The sequence below is a fragment of the Protopterus annectens genome, chromosome 8.part0 (genome assembly GCF_019279795.1).
Source record: "Protopterus annectens isolate FY-2018-M chromosome 8.part0, PAN1.0, whole genome shotgun sequence".
In the NCBI taxonomy this organism is placed as follows: domain Eukaryota; kingdom Metazoa; phylum Chordata; order Ceratodontiformes; family Protopteridae; genus Protopterus; species Protopterus annectens.
In genome coordinates, this window is record NC_056741.1 from 1,892,931,578 (window position 1) to 1,892,946,018 (window position 14,441).

General features: G+C 36.4%; 1 protein-coding gene across 1 annotated transcript in view; it reads right to left on the reverse strand.

The window, feature by feature from the left end:
• The window catches only part of SLC9A5 (solute carrier family 9 member A5), a 2,700,532-nt gene that overhangs the window by 918,010 nt on the left and 1,768,081 nt on the right, over window positions 1-14,441 (reverse strand). The window contains exon 7 of the mRNA XM_044081386.1: window positions 2,290-2,492. Coding sequence (XP_043937321.1) covers window positions 2,290-2,492 — 203 coding nt within the window. The remainder of the gene's footprint in view (window positions 1-2,289; window positions 2,493-14,441) is intronic.

A 14,441-nucleotide genomic window follows, 5' to 3' on the forward strand; every position in this document is an offset into this window, starting at 1 on the left:
CCAGAGCCACGAGACAAAATAATGCCGTTTAGTCTGCAAGTAAAAACTTTCACAACAGGTGTTGCTTCTTCAGGCATAAAAGCAGAAATCAAAGAACCAATACCTCTTATATAGCATGTACCCAAAGTGTAAACAAGCAGTCAAGAACGCTAATGAACAGTTAAAGAAACAGTAGAAAACATATACATATAGTATAAAAAAACATATATATAGAACATATAAAATGCTTATAAACAAATCACTTTATGAAACCGTGAAGAAACGTTAGCTCTGGTTTCACTGTAAACATTGCAGTTAAACCGGGGGGATACAAGCTCTAAAACACAATATCCACTTATTTTCCTGTCTCTCTGTTATGTTAATAACATCTCCTCCCCTAAGATATATAGAAATCTTTTCTAAAATTAAAAATGTAAACTTGTGAGCATTACTTGTATCACACATATATTTGTATAATGAGTTAGTGTCTACACCCCTCTACTTTCAGACAAATTATTACTTTGATCTTTAAAGCATTGCTTTGTCTTTCCTATAAAAAATGAGGGGCATTCCTCACAGATCGCCATATATATATATAACATTTTTAGTATTGCAATTTCCATGTGCTTGTATATAAAAGGTTTCTTTTGTAACTGGATGAAAAATTTTATTTCCAGTATAAATATATTTACAAAACACACAGTTGTTACATTTAAATGTTCCGCTTTTATCTATTCTCTGATCTTTACTCCTCACCTGTTCTTTATAGCATAATTTATTTTTCAAAGTTTCACATTTCTTATAGCTAAAAGCTGGAGTTTTATTATAAATATCCTTCAACTCTGGTACTTGAGATAGTATAGGCCAATATTTCCTTACCACATTTTTAATCAATTTTGTGTTTTGGTCATGACTAAGGACAGTGACAATTATTGTCCTTATTAAATTTCTTTCTACTTCTAAATCTATCAGAGAAAATTGGTGGATATATAGCATCTCTGTCTTTCAATATTTCTTCTTTATTATAATGCAGTCTTTTATATCCCCATTAGTAAAATCATCAACCGTGTTATCTAATTGCTGTATAAATTGTTTATCCTCTGTATTTAATGTATTTACTCTAATCATTTGATTTTTTTAACTGGATTATCAAATATAAAATGGGGGTGCATGCTATCATTTACCAAATATGTGTATTTTTTAACCTCTTTTTATACAATGTTGTTTCTAATTGCTTTGTAGCAGTCTTTTTTAAGGTAAATTAAAAACCTCATCACCCCTACAGTAACCTTAGTGCATTTCATTCATTTGAAAGACTACTAGTTCAAATTCTGAAATCCAACAACACAGCCAGTAAATCTCTATTTGTTAACTCTGTTGGCCAAACTTGGAATTCTCTTCCTGCTAATCTTACATCTGAACTCTCTCTACCTCAATTCAAGAAAAGTCTGATTCAGTACTTTAAAAAACGATGGCTATGTCCTTATCCTAATCCAGACTAATCACTCGTGTGCACATGGAGGACTTCTGCATACACTTTATTGTTTCTTAACTTATAAATCCTATGATCTCCTTGACCAGGTTAGCCTACTAGGCATTTAATACCCTATCTTTCTTAAAAACACTGTCTAGAATTTTCCATCTGAGTAAAAATGTAATAATTTGTTTGTGTATCTGTTTTTGTGTTTGTTTACAACTGTGTAAAAATCCTTTTATTTGTGTTTTATTTTGTGTTTTAAACTGTAAAAATGTAACAGTTTGTTAAATGACTTTTTGGAGCTTTTCTCCCTGGGCCTCCACTGAAAATGGACATGTATCCAGTTGGACTTTCCCGGTAAACAAATGTAAAATAAAATTAAAATAAAACAAATAAGTTAGTTTACAATCAATCACATATTAACTATTGCATTTTGATAGAACATTACTCAACAGTGCTGAATGACTGCATCACAAACCATCAAGTTTCTGGTATTTTCAAAACCTTTGGCATGAACAGTAAAAACTATCACTTACCTGCAATACACTATCCTCCTTCATTCAGCAACTACAGCGTTTGACTAACAATGCACTTGCAAACATGGTATTCTTGACATTTCCATGCACAGAACACTTTCAATAAAAGACACATCTGACCATGTGTGGTAGAACCATATGACTTTAATGGTACGCAGCCATTCAATGTTCCAATATCTGAAGTCCAATGCTAACTTTAATTTCATGTATATCAATCATGTAAAATATTGATACTTTGGTTTGCAAATGTGAAAAATAGAGCATGAAGTGCTACAGAAAACATTTAGTAGCACTTACCTGAAACACTACAGTGAAGAAGACAACAATGATGGTTGTTGAAACAAAGTAGTCTTTTGCCTTGACTTTTGACTCATTTAAGAGAATTACAAGAGCAAAAGCAACAGCCCCCCTGAGGCCTCCATATGACATTACCACTTGATCAATCTTGTCCAGAGGAATAAGCCTGAATTGATTCAGCACCCATGTTTGTAGCATAACACCTACGTTGAAAAAAAATGAAAAATAATAAAAAAGTACCCATATTTGAAACATCACTTTTCTAAAAGTTATATACATATACATGCAACAAAATAAATAACTGTTCAGTGACAATGTTTTCCCTAGTGCCTACTCTATAGCACAATCAGATGCAATATCAGACAGTTCCCAAAAAAGTACACATGACCATCTTTGAAAATTAGCAAAGGTTTTATCAAAGTGCATGCAGCAATATGAGAAAATTACTGTATGTTTCACTTGCCTCAAAAAATGTAACTACTTTAATGCCATTGGGAGTTTAAATATTAAATCAAATACCTTTTTTGCTATGGGACTTGGATTACTCAAGCACTGATTGGTTCACTTACATCTTAAAAATGGATATGCTCAGCATTTCATAGTCTTTGTTAATGCCATTGCACTGGAACAAAATGCAAATCTACCCACTAGAGGCTCTAATATCCTTTTCTTCTTTTTTAAATACCTTTACTGAATTATCACTTGTGCCATAGGCAAACCAACATTTATATAAAAGTAATCAAACTATATTAACAAGTTCATGTTTACAATCACAGATATTTTTATATATCATATAATCTAAGTGGCATTACATAAATTAATCAACTCCTACCCTCTCTTAAAACTCACTCCACTTCCAAAACATTTTTCTGCATGTATTGTTTGTGCAATTTCCAGTTTTTTCTTTGTAATTTACGCCTAAATGTTTCTAAAGATACCACTTCCTGTTTTATCACTATTTCAATATTCTCTGCTGTCTCAGAATGTTCCACAACACTATGATGTCCTTTTCTGGTTCCATCAGGTACAAAATAATGTCATCTGCAAATAAAGGCAACTTTTCTTGAACATAATGCCAATTATATCCTTGATTTTCTGAGCCCCTTATTTTCTCTGCCAACGATTCTAAATATAACTCAGGTAACAAAAGGTAAAGAGGACACCCCTGTTTAGCCACAACTTTAAGAGAGGAACCCTCCCACTTTGACTTTTGTGTATGATCCCTCATATATCCTTCTAATTAACCTTATTACTGTATGAGGAAAAGCAAATGATTTGATTTCCCTAACTCATAAAATCCAAGCTTGTTCTGTTGAATGCTTTCTCTACATCAAGACCCACCAATAACAGAGGTAGTTTTTTACATTCTGCTTCCCTTTGGATCATCATTGCTCTATTAATGTTGTCATACCTCCTTCCGCAAAACCACATTCGCCCATATCTATCAGTTTTGCCATCACCTTTGCCATTCTTTCAGCCATTATAAATAAACACTTTATAATGATAGTTTAAAATTGAAATAGGTCTATATGAAGCGGGATCATTTTTAGGTATTACAGCCACCAGAGTTTTTTTTAAGATATTGGTGCTTCCTCTCCTTTTAAAATACTGTTAAACAAAATTTCTAAATTTTTCTCTTTTTCTTCCCTCCTAGCTTCCAGACTTCCACTGGAATATCATCTATTCCTGGAGACTTTCCTGCAGATTGGCTTTATATCACCATTTAGATCTCACATCCTCCTATCTTAACTGTTAGTTTTTGAGCCTCATTTATCTCTAACCTTGGCATATAGATATTTCCATATGTGCTTTGTCTTGATTTCCACACTTCTGTACTTTACACAAATTTTCATAAAAAATTTCAAAATATCTCTAAAACTCTACAGGATCTCTGATTATTTTTCTTGTTATAGGCTTCCTAATGCTGGCAACAGCCCTTTCTACTTTGTGTTTTCTTTATTGTGCCAAAAGTTTTTGTACTTTGGAGTTATTATCAAAAAAACAGTTGCAGCAATCTTTCTAAACTCATGCTTGTTATCCTAGTACTCCCTTATTTTCTCTTTAGCAATCTGCAATTGCACCTCTTCTTGTTCTGTGAAATTCCCCTTATCTCATAATACTTTAACCTTTGTCAGCTCTTCTAAATAATTCTTATTACTTTTAACCAGATTTCTTTTTCTTTTATGTCTACCCTATTTTTAAACTTCACTTTCATTCTATCCCACTCACTAGCTATAACATCTAGAGTACCTTCTATCTTTCCTAATAACTCCAGGCATAATTTCCACTATTCATTCCTTGACTTCCTCTTTTTTAACAGGTAGGTCAGGAAGCACAAGTGTCTCAGCTTTACTTCATTATCCTTGCATTTTTATTTTAGTAATTATTGGTGCATGATCTGAAACTGAATTGGATGTGTATCAAAGTTCTCAATTAAATGCACATGTTCCTGTGAAATATAATTTCTGTCTATTCTGGTCCAGTTATTGTGCCTTGTGGAAAACTACGTAACTTCTTTCCTAGTTTCCACTAGTGAATTCATGTCTTTCATACCAAATATTTTCATAGATTTCTACAAAAATCTGCCCTCTTTTATTACATTTCCCCTTCTAGGCCACTGATGCATCTTCACTGTTGCAAATCAAATTCCATTTACCACCTATAAATAATATTCCTGCTGAATGTTGATTATTTCTCCCAAATTTGTTTTAAGCTCCATAATAACAGTTTTGGGTGGAATGTAAATACAGTCAGCATAATCCTTATCTCTTGCCAGTAGCCCCTTACTACTACAAATCTGCCATCACTTGTCCCTCTTCTATCACTACTGGATCTCCTCTAGCAAGTAATTTAAGTATTCCCTTTTTCCTTTGTTCTTGATATTCTTCAGAATATCCATCCTGAAATCCTTTATCAAATTCACATGCTCAGCTCATTCCAAATGTGTCTCATGCAGCATTGCTATTTGCACTCTGAATTTCTTAATAAAATTAAATATTCTTTAATTTTTGTATATACCTGTGAGAGACAATCAGATTCCAAGATAATATGGAAAGTGTCAGCACATAGGTAATAAGTTGATATTCCCACCTTACACACACACACACACACACACACACACACATATATATATATATATATATATATATATATATATATTAGCTTTTTTAAATGTTTAGTTCCAGTTTTTGTGATACATGCACCCATTATTGTTTGGCAGGTTAATCCTTTATACAGTTTTTTGCTAATCATCAATACTGGAACATATGTCACATTTTATAAGACCTTTTGTTTTAATAAAAACCCTCAAAAAATAAACACTCACCCACAGCCTGTTAGCTTAATATAAATACACATAACTATGTATATCTTCAAGTAATTAAGGTTAACCGTCCGATTAAGAACATTTGTGCCAGACAGCTGCTAATGCAGGCCCTAATTAACCTGAAATATGGGTTATCCATGCTAAGAGTCATATTATTACCTGTGCTTCTACTTACACTAATTGGTGCCTGCTCTTTGTTTTATCTTTTCACATCGGTATGGGGGAAGGACTAAACAACTTACATGCTTTCAAAAATCATTAACTTTTAGCCTTGAAGAAACCAGTTCTCTGTCTTTTATTGCTGTTTTTATCAGCTTATCTCAATGGCAGTATAAGAGAAAAAAGAAAAAAATGTAGTCCTCTGCTACAGCCTGAAAGACTAGCTAAAGCATTTATTGCTAAAAGAAAATTAATTAAATTCTGTGTTCTCATATTTACTTGTTTCCACTTAAAATTTATTAGATAAGGGTTTTAATCCAGACATTCACCTATGTAAAATAGAAAACATAGCAGATCTACATATTGTGTGTTCTGTATACTTTTTAACCCCATCCCTCACAGCACCAACCCAATATTATAGCCTATTAACCTAACCATGTTTTTGTCCAGCTTTTCTTTTTTACACTGTAATGCCTACATTTCTTAATACCAAAAAAGAAGAAAAGAAGAGGAGGAAGAAAAACAGCATCTGTTTAATAATTTTATCACGTACAAGAACAACTAAAATACTTTACTATAAAATATGCAATTTATATTGTGAAAAGTTTATAGAAATGCTATTAAAATCAGAAATTGTTTTTCTTACAGTTACCTTTTACCTTCCCCTTCCTCCTCACTCACAGTCCTTCCAAACATTAAAGATATGAAGTGAGGCAAATACTTTTCAGTTCCCAACAAGTTTAACAACATAAACAAAAGTCCAGTCTTTCCACTTATTCTTATACATATATTTATATTTATATATATTTCACAAATGTGATTGATGGCTTTGCATTGTCATATTTATTTACCAGTTTCTGTGTTGTTGGTTTTCTTCCTGTTCATCTCTGCCTCCCGTCTCTAGATTATGGCTCAATTCCATGGTACTCCTGATTCTTCTGGTGAAGTTTGTGCTTTTCTACATCTATCAAGCAGTTTCCTTTGAAACAGTGGCAAAGTCACTCCATGTGCTTTATTATCAGAAGAATGAGAAGCAGAGTCCCCTTCTGCTTGATGGCTCATTTTTTGATGGATATATTTTTGCATTTCCTCCATAACCTGTTCTGCATCATACAATGACTTTGATCCTCCAGGAAAAAAATATTCTGAAGATAGGCAGATATAACAACTTGAAACTTATATCTGCCTCTTAACATTCCCTGATTACTGGAAGGTATTTGTTTCTCTTCTGCCTGGTGTACATGAATAATCATTTTCCATATGCACTCTCCTGCCTCTAAGTTTTAATACTTTGTCCTTTTGCCACATTTTGGTTAAGATCAACTCATTCTGTTCATAGATTTGGATTTTTACTAATAAAGGTATTGGCTTTTCTTCAGTCAAACACCAGAAGTTCCAATGTCGAAAGCCTGTGTTACTAGTAACGTTTTTACAGGGGGCAAGCCCCCGTATACCAACCATGTGGGAGGGTGCTCCCCTGCATATTATATATTCCAACTCCAAGATCACACTACAGTGAGGAAAAGGGTAAACTTCCTCATCCCTACTGTAGTGCAATCTGTTATCAGAATGTTGAATGCACATTAGCAAATGTACACTACCATTCGCTAATATGCATTTGAATGTTTTTCTGGACGGCATTATGGAAAGTTCAAGAGATGCATTTGACCATCCCAGTTTCTGTAAATGCTATTTCACATTTCAATAGTAAACCAGTTATTGGGTAGGTCTCAAAGCTTTGAAGTAAATAAACTCTTGTAAAATATAATTCCTATCAAATGTAGCTCATTTATTGTAGCTTGGGGAATGATATGCAAATTCTGAGTTCCAGTTACTGAAGTCACATCTTCCATAGCAAATACATATTTACTTTTATTTATTTGTTTAACATTTGTTAAGTGGGTAGGTTACCTGGTCCAAGGACACACTTCAGTACTGACCCTGGCCAAACAATACAGCTAAACATACAACAGAATGTAGAACTATTTACATTGGCTTTGACAGCAACACATTTTAGATATAATACAGTACTGAATTATCATTTAGGAACATATCGTTTTGAATTTTTAGGTAGGTACAGTTCATTACTGACAGAGCAAATTAGCTTACAATTGAATTCCAGAGGAGCACAGAGCAGCATTTCAATGAATAAGAACTAAATTAGAATTAAGCCAGAAGATGGAATACATAATTGTTCCTCTCCTTACTGATACTTTCTAGCCCACATCTCTGAAACAGTTACAGGCATGCTATTTTATCAGATAGGCATTTAGTTGTAATTTGAAGCTAGTAAGTAGTTTGACTTTAATTATTTCTTCTGAGAGTTTACTCTATATGGAAGGTGCATTTCTAGAAAAGGCTTTCTTAGTAGTGGCTAATTTGTAAGGACGTCTGTCTGACTCTTTGCCATCTGCATTTCTAAGAGTATAATTACAATCCAGTGGTGTACCTTTTGCCCAGGGCTGTTTTCAAACCATGGGTCCCCTACATATATTTTAGGACCATGCATAAATGCATGTGCTCTTCTGGATTCACCTTCCTGATTGTTTTAAATTATACATCTTATTTAATACAGCAAGATTTGTTAGTATGCGTTTTAAATTTGTAGTTTTGAACATTTTTTTTCTTGTGAGCAGTAAAACAAAATGCATTAAGCAATAATGACAAAAGTATTCATTTCAGAACATTTCAAGCATAAAAGGCCACTCAAACTGCTGTCATTATAATACATCAATATCTGATCTCATCAATTACAGACACTTTACTGACAGTGTACACTTTATATGCATGATTGTGATAAATATGGGCACAGGAATGTATTCCAATTTGCTTTACACAAATGTGCATTATACTTATAAAGACAGACTAATGACTTAAACGTTATCAACTAAGCAGAGTCAGCCATTTTTATTCACAGATATCCCCCAAACCCAACAATTACTTTGAGTGTATCCTTCCCAAATATCTGTTTCAAAAAAGAAATAACATATTTCAAATTTGTTTCACATAAATGCAAAGTAGCCATAGTAAACATAATTTAAACACACACAGGCACAGTAGTTCTGTAATGCTAGATTAAGGGCTTTAAAAATGATGATAAGAGCATAAGGCACTTTCATTCACAGATAGCCCCCTTCCAGGAGTTACAGCCACTTTGTTGACTGTGTGCACCACTTACTGTTATAAGAAATAAATCACATGTACTTTATTGGTAGCTTTGGCTAGACTAAAATTGCTTAATGATCACTAGCATCACACCATAACACCGAGCCTTGTGTAGCAGTTTAAATATATAAGTATATATGATAAGAGCATAAGAGATATTAATCACCTGATAACATATAAGTCAATATGCATAATCTGCAGTCAGTCATTTGAATAATTCCATATTAAAGAGAACTATTGCTAATGCAGATGTTGCTGTTAGCAAACAACTTTGCATTTCAGTGCTTTATCTACAGATGCCATGCCTGCTGCCCTTGAAGAATAAATGGCCTACATTGAATTAAAAAAACGGTGTGCTGATGGTATTACAGTATCATTTCCTGAACTTAATCAGCTATGCAGTAGTGAATGGCTAGCAGAAAACAATCACAGGTTCATAGTTGGCTACTAGACATGCAGTCTAGGAGATCATTAAGGAGACTAGCCTAAATTCAAAATTACCCCAAAGTACTACGGTTAAATGATATCTCAAGATCACACAGCCGGTAAATGAAGGTGGAAATATTTCACCATGCATCCTTGGCACAGGAAGCTGCTCATTAACACGCCAGAGCTTTAGTCCTCTGTGTTAACTGAGAGACAGACTAACATTTTTAAATTAAATGCAGAATTGTTTTAATAATATGATCTTGCAGATAAGACTGTTACCATAATATGTAACACTGAGTGCATAATGGATGCTGAAGATCAGATGGCTCTGATCATCACTCTAAATAATGCAGTCTATATGACCTGACAAATGTCAACCCCTTTACAGCTGCTGAAGGCTGTAAAGAAGGTACTGCAAACATGTATTACTAAAGTGCAGCATGTTTTAGATGATATTAAACAATCCAATCCTATTAATAAACTAATTGATTATTTAGTGCAATGAATAAACCAAAGCAATTAAAGACAGTATAGATGCTGCAGCAGCTTTTGTTCAACAACTCACAAATCATACAAAAGTAAGAAATATTACTGCAAACAACTTGCTGTTTTTTTGTAAGGCAGCCTTACATGCAGGAGATCTACATCTTACTTTGACCTCCCTATGTCTTTTCAGTCATCAGGAATGGCTATTTCCTCTGACATCACTCAGTACATGTCTGACCTACATGAATGGCTGATAAAAAGAAGTTATGTGCTTACCATAACATTACATCTGTGTTGTTGATGTGCAGTCTTCCTCAATGAATGGGGTTCATATCTGACCTGGCTGATGCTAAAGATCGCAGCCACCAGATCTCTCGAGCTTCTCCCTTACCCACATTGCACCCTCCCAATTACCTCAGATCTTGTTTGCTGCTATATTAGTATTGAAAGATGAAGAGAATTATAGAAAATCATATCCAGAGTCATATATGCATACAAACATACCTATCTAGAGACCATGTAAATAGTAGTTCCTCCAGAAGCCATTGATAGGGGGTTGGTGGGAGGGGAGTTGAGGAAGAATAAAGATTGCCAACACAGATGGCACATTATGGTAAATTCATAACTTCTTTATCTGATGTTGTCAGTCTTCATTCTATCCCCAACAAATGGGACTGCATCCCTAGCTACTTGTATCCTGGGTGCACTCAAAGAAGGATAGTCCTGAGCACCATAGAATCAAATGATGCCCTACTTCTGGAGACCAGATCCAACTTGTAATGAGTGACAAAGGTATGAGGAGTAGCCCAAGTTGCTGCTGCATAGCTATCGTCCATAGATATCCTAGATTGAAAAACTGTGAAAGTAGCCATGGATCTAGTGATGTGCTTGAATTGGGTGTGTAAGAGAAATGCCCAATTTAGACAAAGGAGATGAAATTTGTCAACCACTTTGACAGAGTAACTTTGGAAATTGATTTTTTCAATTTTGGTCCAGAGAAGGAAATAAATAGTTGGCCTTCCTTTCTGATTTTTTTCTGTTCTATGCAGATAGAATTGCAATTGTCTATGAACATCCAGTAAATGTAAGTTATATTCTACTTTGTTGATAAACGTAGGAAAAAACACTGGCAAACTTATAATACTATTGATGTTGGATTCTGATACCACCTTTGGAAGAAAGGATGGGTTGGTATGCAAGGTCACCCTACCTTTGTGGAAAATCAAGTAAGGAGGTTTAGAAGATAGTGTTTGGATCTCAGAAATTATTCTTGTGGAAGTGATAACAACCAAGAAAATAGTCTTTCATGAAAGATGTTTAAGGTTAGATGTAGCTGCTGGTTCAAAGGGAGGTTGTGTGAGCAAATGAAGCATCATATTCAGGTCCCATGAAGGTGTAGGGTCTTAAAAAGGAGCCTTTATAAGGAGTTTCCCCTTTTAAGAAAGCTTTGCTCAATTTGTGAGAAGCGATGGGTGCTAGCTGTATCCTAAAGGGTGAGGTACTAGCACTGTTTTGAAAAATGTGGAGCAAGGAAATCTAAATTGTGATTAATGGAGGCTGAAAAAGAGGTCAAGTTTATGATACTGAGCCCAAATGGCAAAACATTTCCATTTACTTGAATATGTTTTCCTTGTTGAGGGTTAATGGGAAGACAGAATTATACATCGGACAGGTAAGGACAGCATAGATTGTCTGGCTACTAAGGGAACTGGAGAAGCCAAGCAATCAGCTTGAGGTTTGGTATATCCATGTGTGACATGCCAATCAAGTGAGACAGGAGGTCCGGAGTTGGATCTAGGTTCCATGGTGGTAGAACCAGCTGAGGCCATAGAAAGGGAAACCAAATTTGTCAAAGCCAGTAGGGGGCAATGAAGATCACTGTGCTCTTTGACCTGGCAGCTTTCAGCAGAAATATTTGAATCAAAGGAGTTGGTGGGAAGACATAAAGAAGACCAGGGGGGCCAATCATGAAGTGGAGCATCCCTTGGTGACTGCCCCTGTGGGGGAATTAAGGCAAAGTAGTTGCTGCACTTGTTGTTTAGGGGAGAGGCAAAAAGAGCACAGCATGGCTGGCCACATTGATGGAACATCTCATCTGTCACTTTCTCACTGAGGGATCACTCATGTGGAAGAAGTATGCATCTGCTCAGTTTGTCTGCAGTCATGATGGTTTCTCCCCAGCATGTGTGTCGCTAAAAGAAAGCAGTCAGAAAAGGTCACCCATTGCCAAGTCCTGAGCGCTTCTCAACACAGTGGGTAAGATTTGACTCCCCCTTGTTTGTTGATGTACCAGACAAATGACATGCTGTCTGTTTGAATCACAGTTTTCCAAGAGGGAAGAACATCTTGAAAAGCTCGCAATGCCAAAAGCAATGCTATCATGTCTAGGACATCTATATGCAAATTGGCATCTTCGGGGGACCAAGTACCCTGGACTGTCTTCCCCAGATAATGTCCCCACACTATCTGTGAAGCATCCATGGTCACTATGGCCTTGGGCTGTTGGGGAATAAAGGGACTTCCATGGAGCAGTTGATCAGATTGGATCCATTAATAGATACCTCTTCTGTAAGTACTGGTAATTTTTATCTGATATAACATTGACTGATGGAAGATTGACCACTGAGTAGTCAACATCCACTGTAGGATCCATATGTAAAACCTGGCCAACGGAACTAAGGTTATTGCTGCTGCCATGAGGCCTAGAGTATGGAGAACTGTGCAGGCTGATATTGATATGTTATCTACAACCTTCTTGACCTGTGACCTTATAGTTAGAACTCTGTGTGGTGGAAGGGAAGCAATGACAGTTTTGTGTTGAGCAGTGCTCCAATAAATTCCAATGTGTGAGTTGGCTGAATTTGTGATTTATTGCAGTTTATGGTTATTTTTAGGACAGCACAGGTGTGGAGAACCTGATCTCTTGCATGTATGAGTTGATGTATGGCCAGAGTGGTAATGAGCCAGTCATCCAGGTAGGGAAACACCCAGACTCCCTGCAATGTGAGGTAAGCTGCTACTATTGCCATGCATTTAGTAAACACTCTGGGAGCTGTGGTGATACCAAAGGGCAGAACTCTGATTTAGTAGTGACTGTCTCCCAGCTGGAAGCATAAGTACCTTTTGGATCATCTGTTTATCTTTATGTGATAGTATGCATCCTGAAGGTCTTTCAAGCATATCCAGTCATCCTTGCCCAGAAAAGAGAGAATGGATTGAACAGTGACTATTTGAAACTTGGTGCATTGAACAGATTTGTTTAAGTTGCGGAGATCACAACATTGGTCTGTAGTCTCCTGTCTTCTTTCACACTAAAAAGAACCTTGAGTAAGTTCCAGATTCTGTCTGGTCTGGCAGGACCTCTTGGATGACTCTTTTTTTTCTATCAGCATTTGCATTTGAATTGCTGCTTGTTCCCTCTGACTGGGTGGAACATCAGGGATCTTTCTTATGACTGGAGGTGGAGTAGAAAAGGGTATTACATAACCTCTGGAAATAATCCTCTGCATCCAAGTATCTTTTGTTATGTCTAGCCAGGCTCTCTGGTGCAGGGATAATTGACCCCCAGTTGCTTCCATAGGTGGACAACTGGGCTTCTTTTCAGGACTGCTGGTAAGGTCTGTCAAAGAAAGAATCCCTGGACTCCTGGTTTTGCAGGCCACCTCTGATGCAGGGGCAGCATTGACCATTGGAGTTCCCTCCTTTACCCCAGGGGAAATTCTTCCACATGTGTCCTGGAAAGGACCCTGGGATTTCTTGAACCACATCTTCCAACCACCTCGTTGATTCCTAGAAAAGATCTTTGAGGAGTCAAAAAATGTATGCCCAAAGCAGATAGGGTCTTTCCATGCTTCTCACACCTGGATAATGTGTCCTTCACTTTGGGGCCAAACAAAAGGAAAAGGAGCATTGACAAACATAGACTTGAAGGGCTCCACAAAATCACATAAGCACATCCAGGCATGTCTGCTGATGGAAATGCCTTAACCCGTTGCCCTTGAGGTTTCTTTGGCTACATGCAAAATGAGTCTCATGGATGAATTTGAAATAGATTGCAGGGTAGCCAACTGAGAAGTCACAGATGATTGGACTGCTGCAAAAATGGATCCTGAGAAGATATTTGAGAATTCTTTAATCAAATCTCTCTGTAAACTAAATGCACCAAATAATTCAGCGACCTTCAAGCGAAGGTGGCTGAAGCATAGACTGCTTCCCAAACCTGTCCCTCTTTCTAGATTCCTTGTTAGGGGGGTGAACAGTGCAACTCTCCTCAGCAAGTTCCTTTATGGTGGCTGCTGCCAAAACCATGGCATCAATGAGCATCCCTTTACCCTAAAACTGCTTAGCCAAAGGTGGTGCCATAATCTTGTCCATTCTCCTAGGTATGGGTTCAACTGAGTTTGGTTCCTTCCATGCCAGATGAGAGAATAACTCAATAAGCCTGTTGATGGGCAGAGTAACCCAGGAGGTAGATAGGCCAGTACCAAAAGACTCCAGGGACACAGAATCCTCAGATAAAGGGTTGCCTTACATCCAGCCACCTTTCTGTCTTAGGATCTCAAGGATGTCTCCAAATGAGACAACTTCA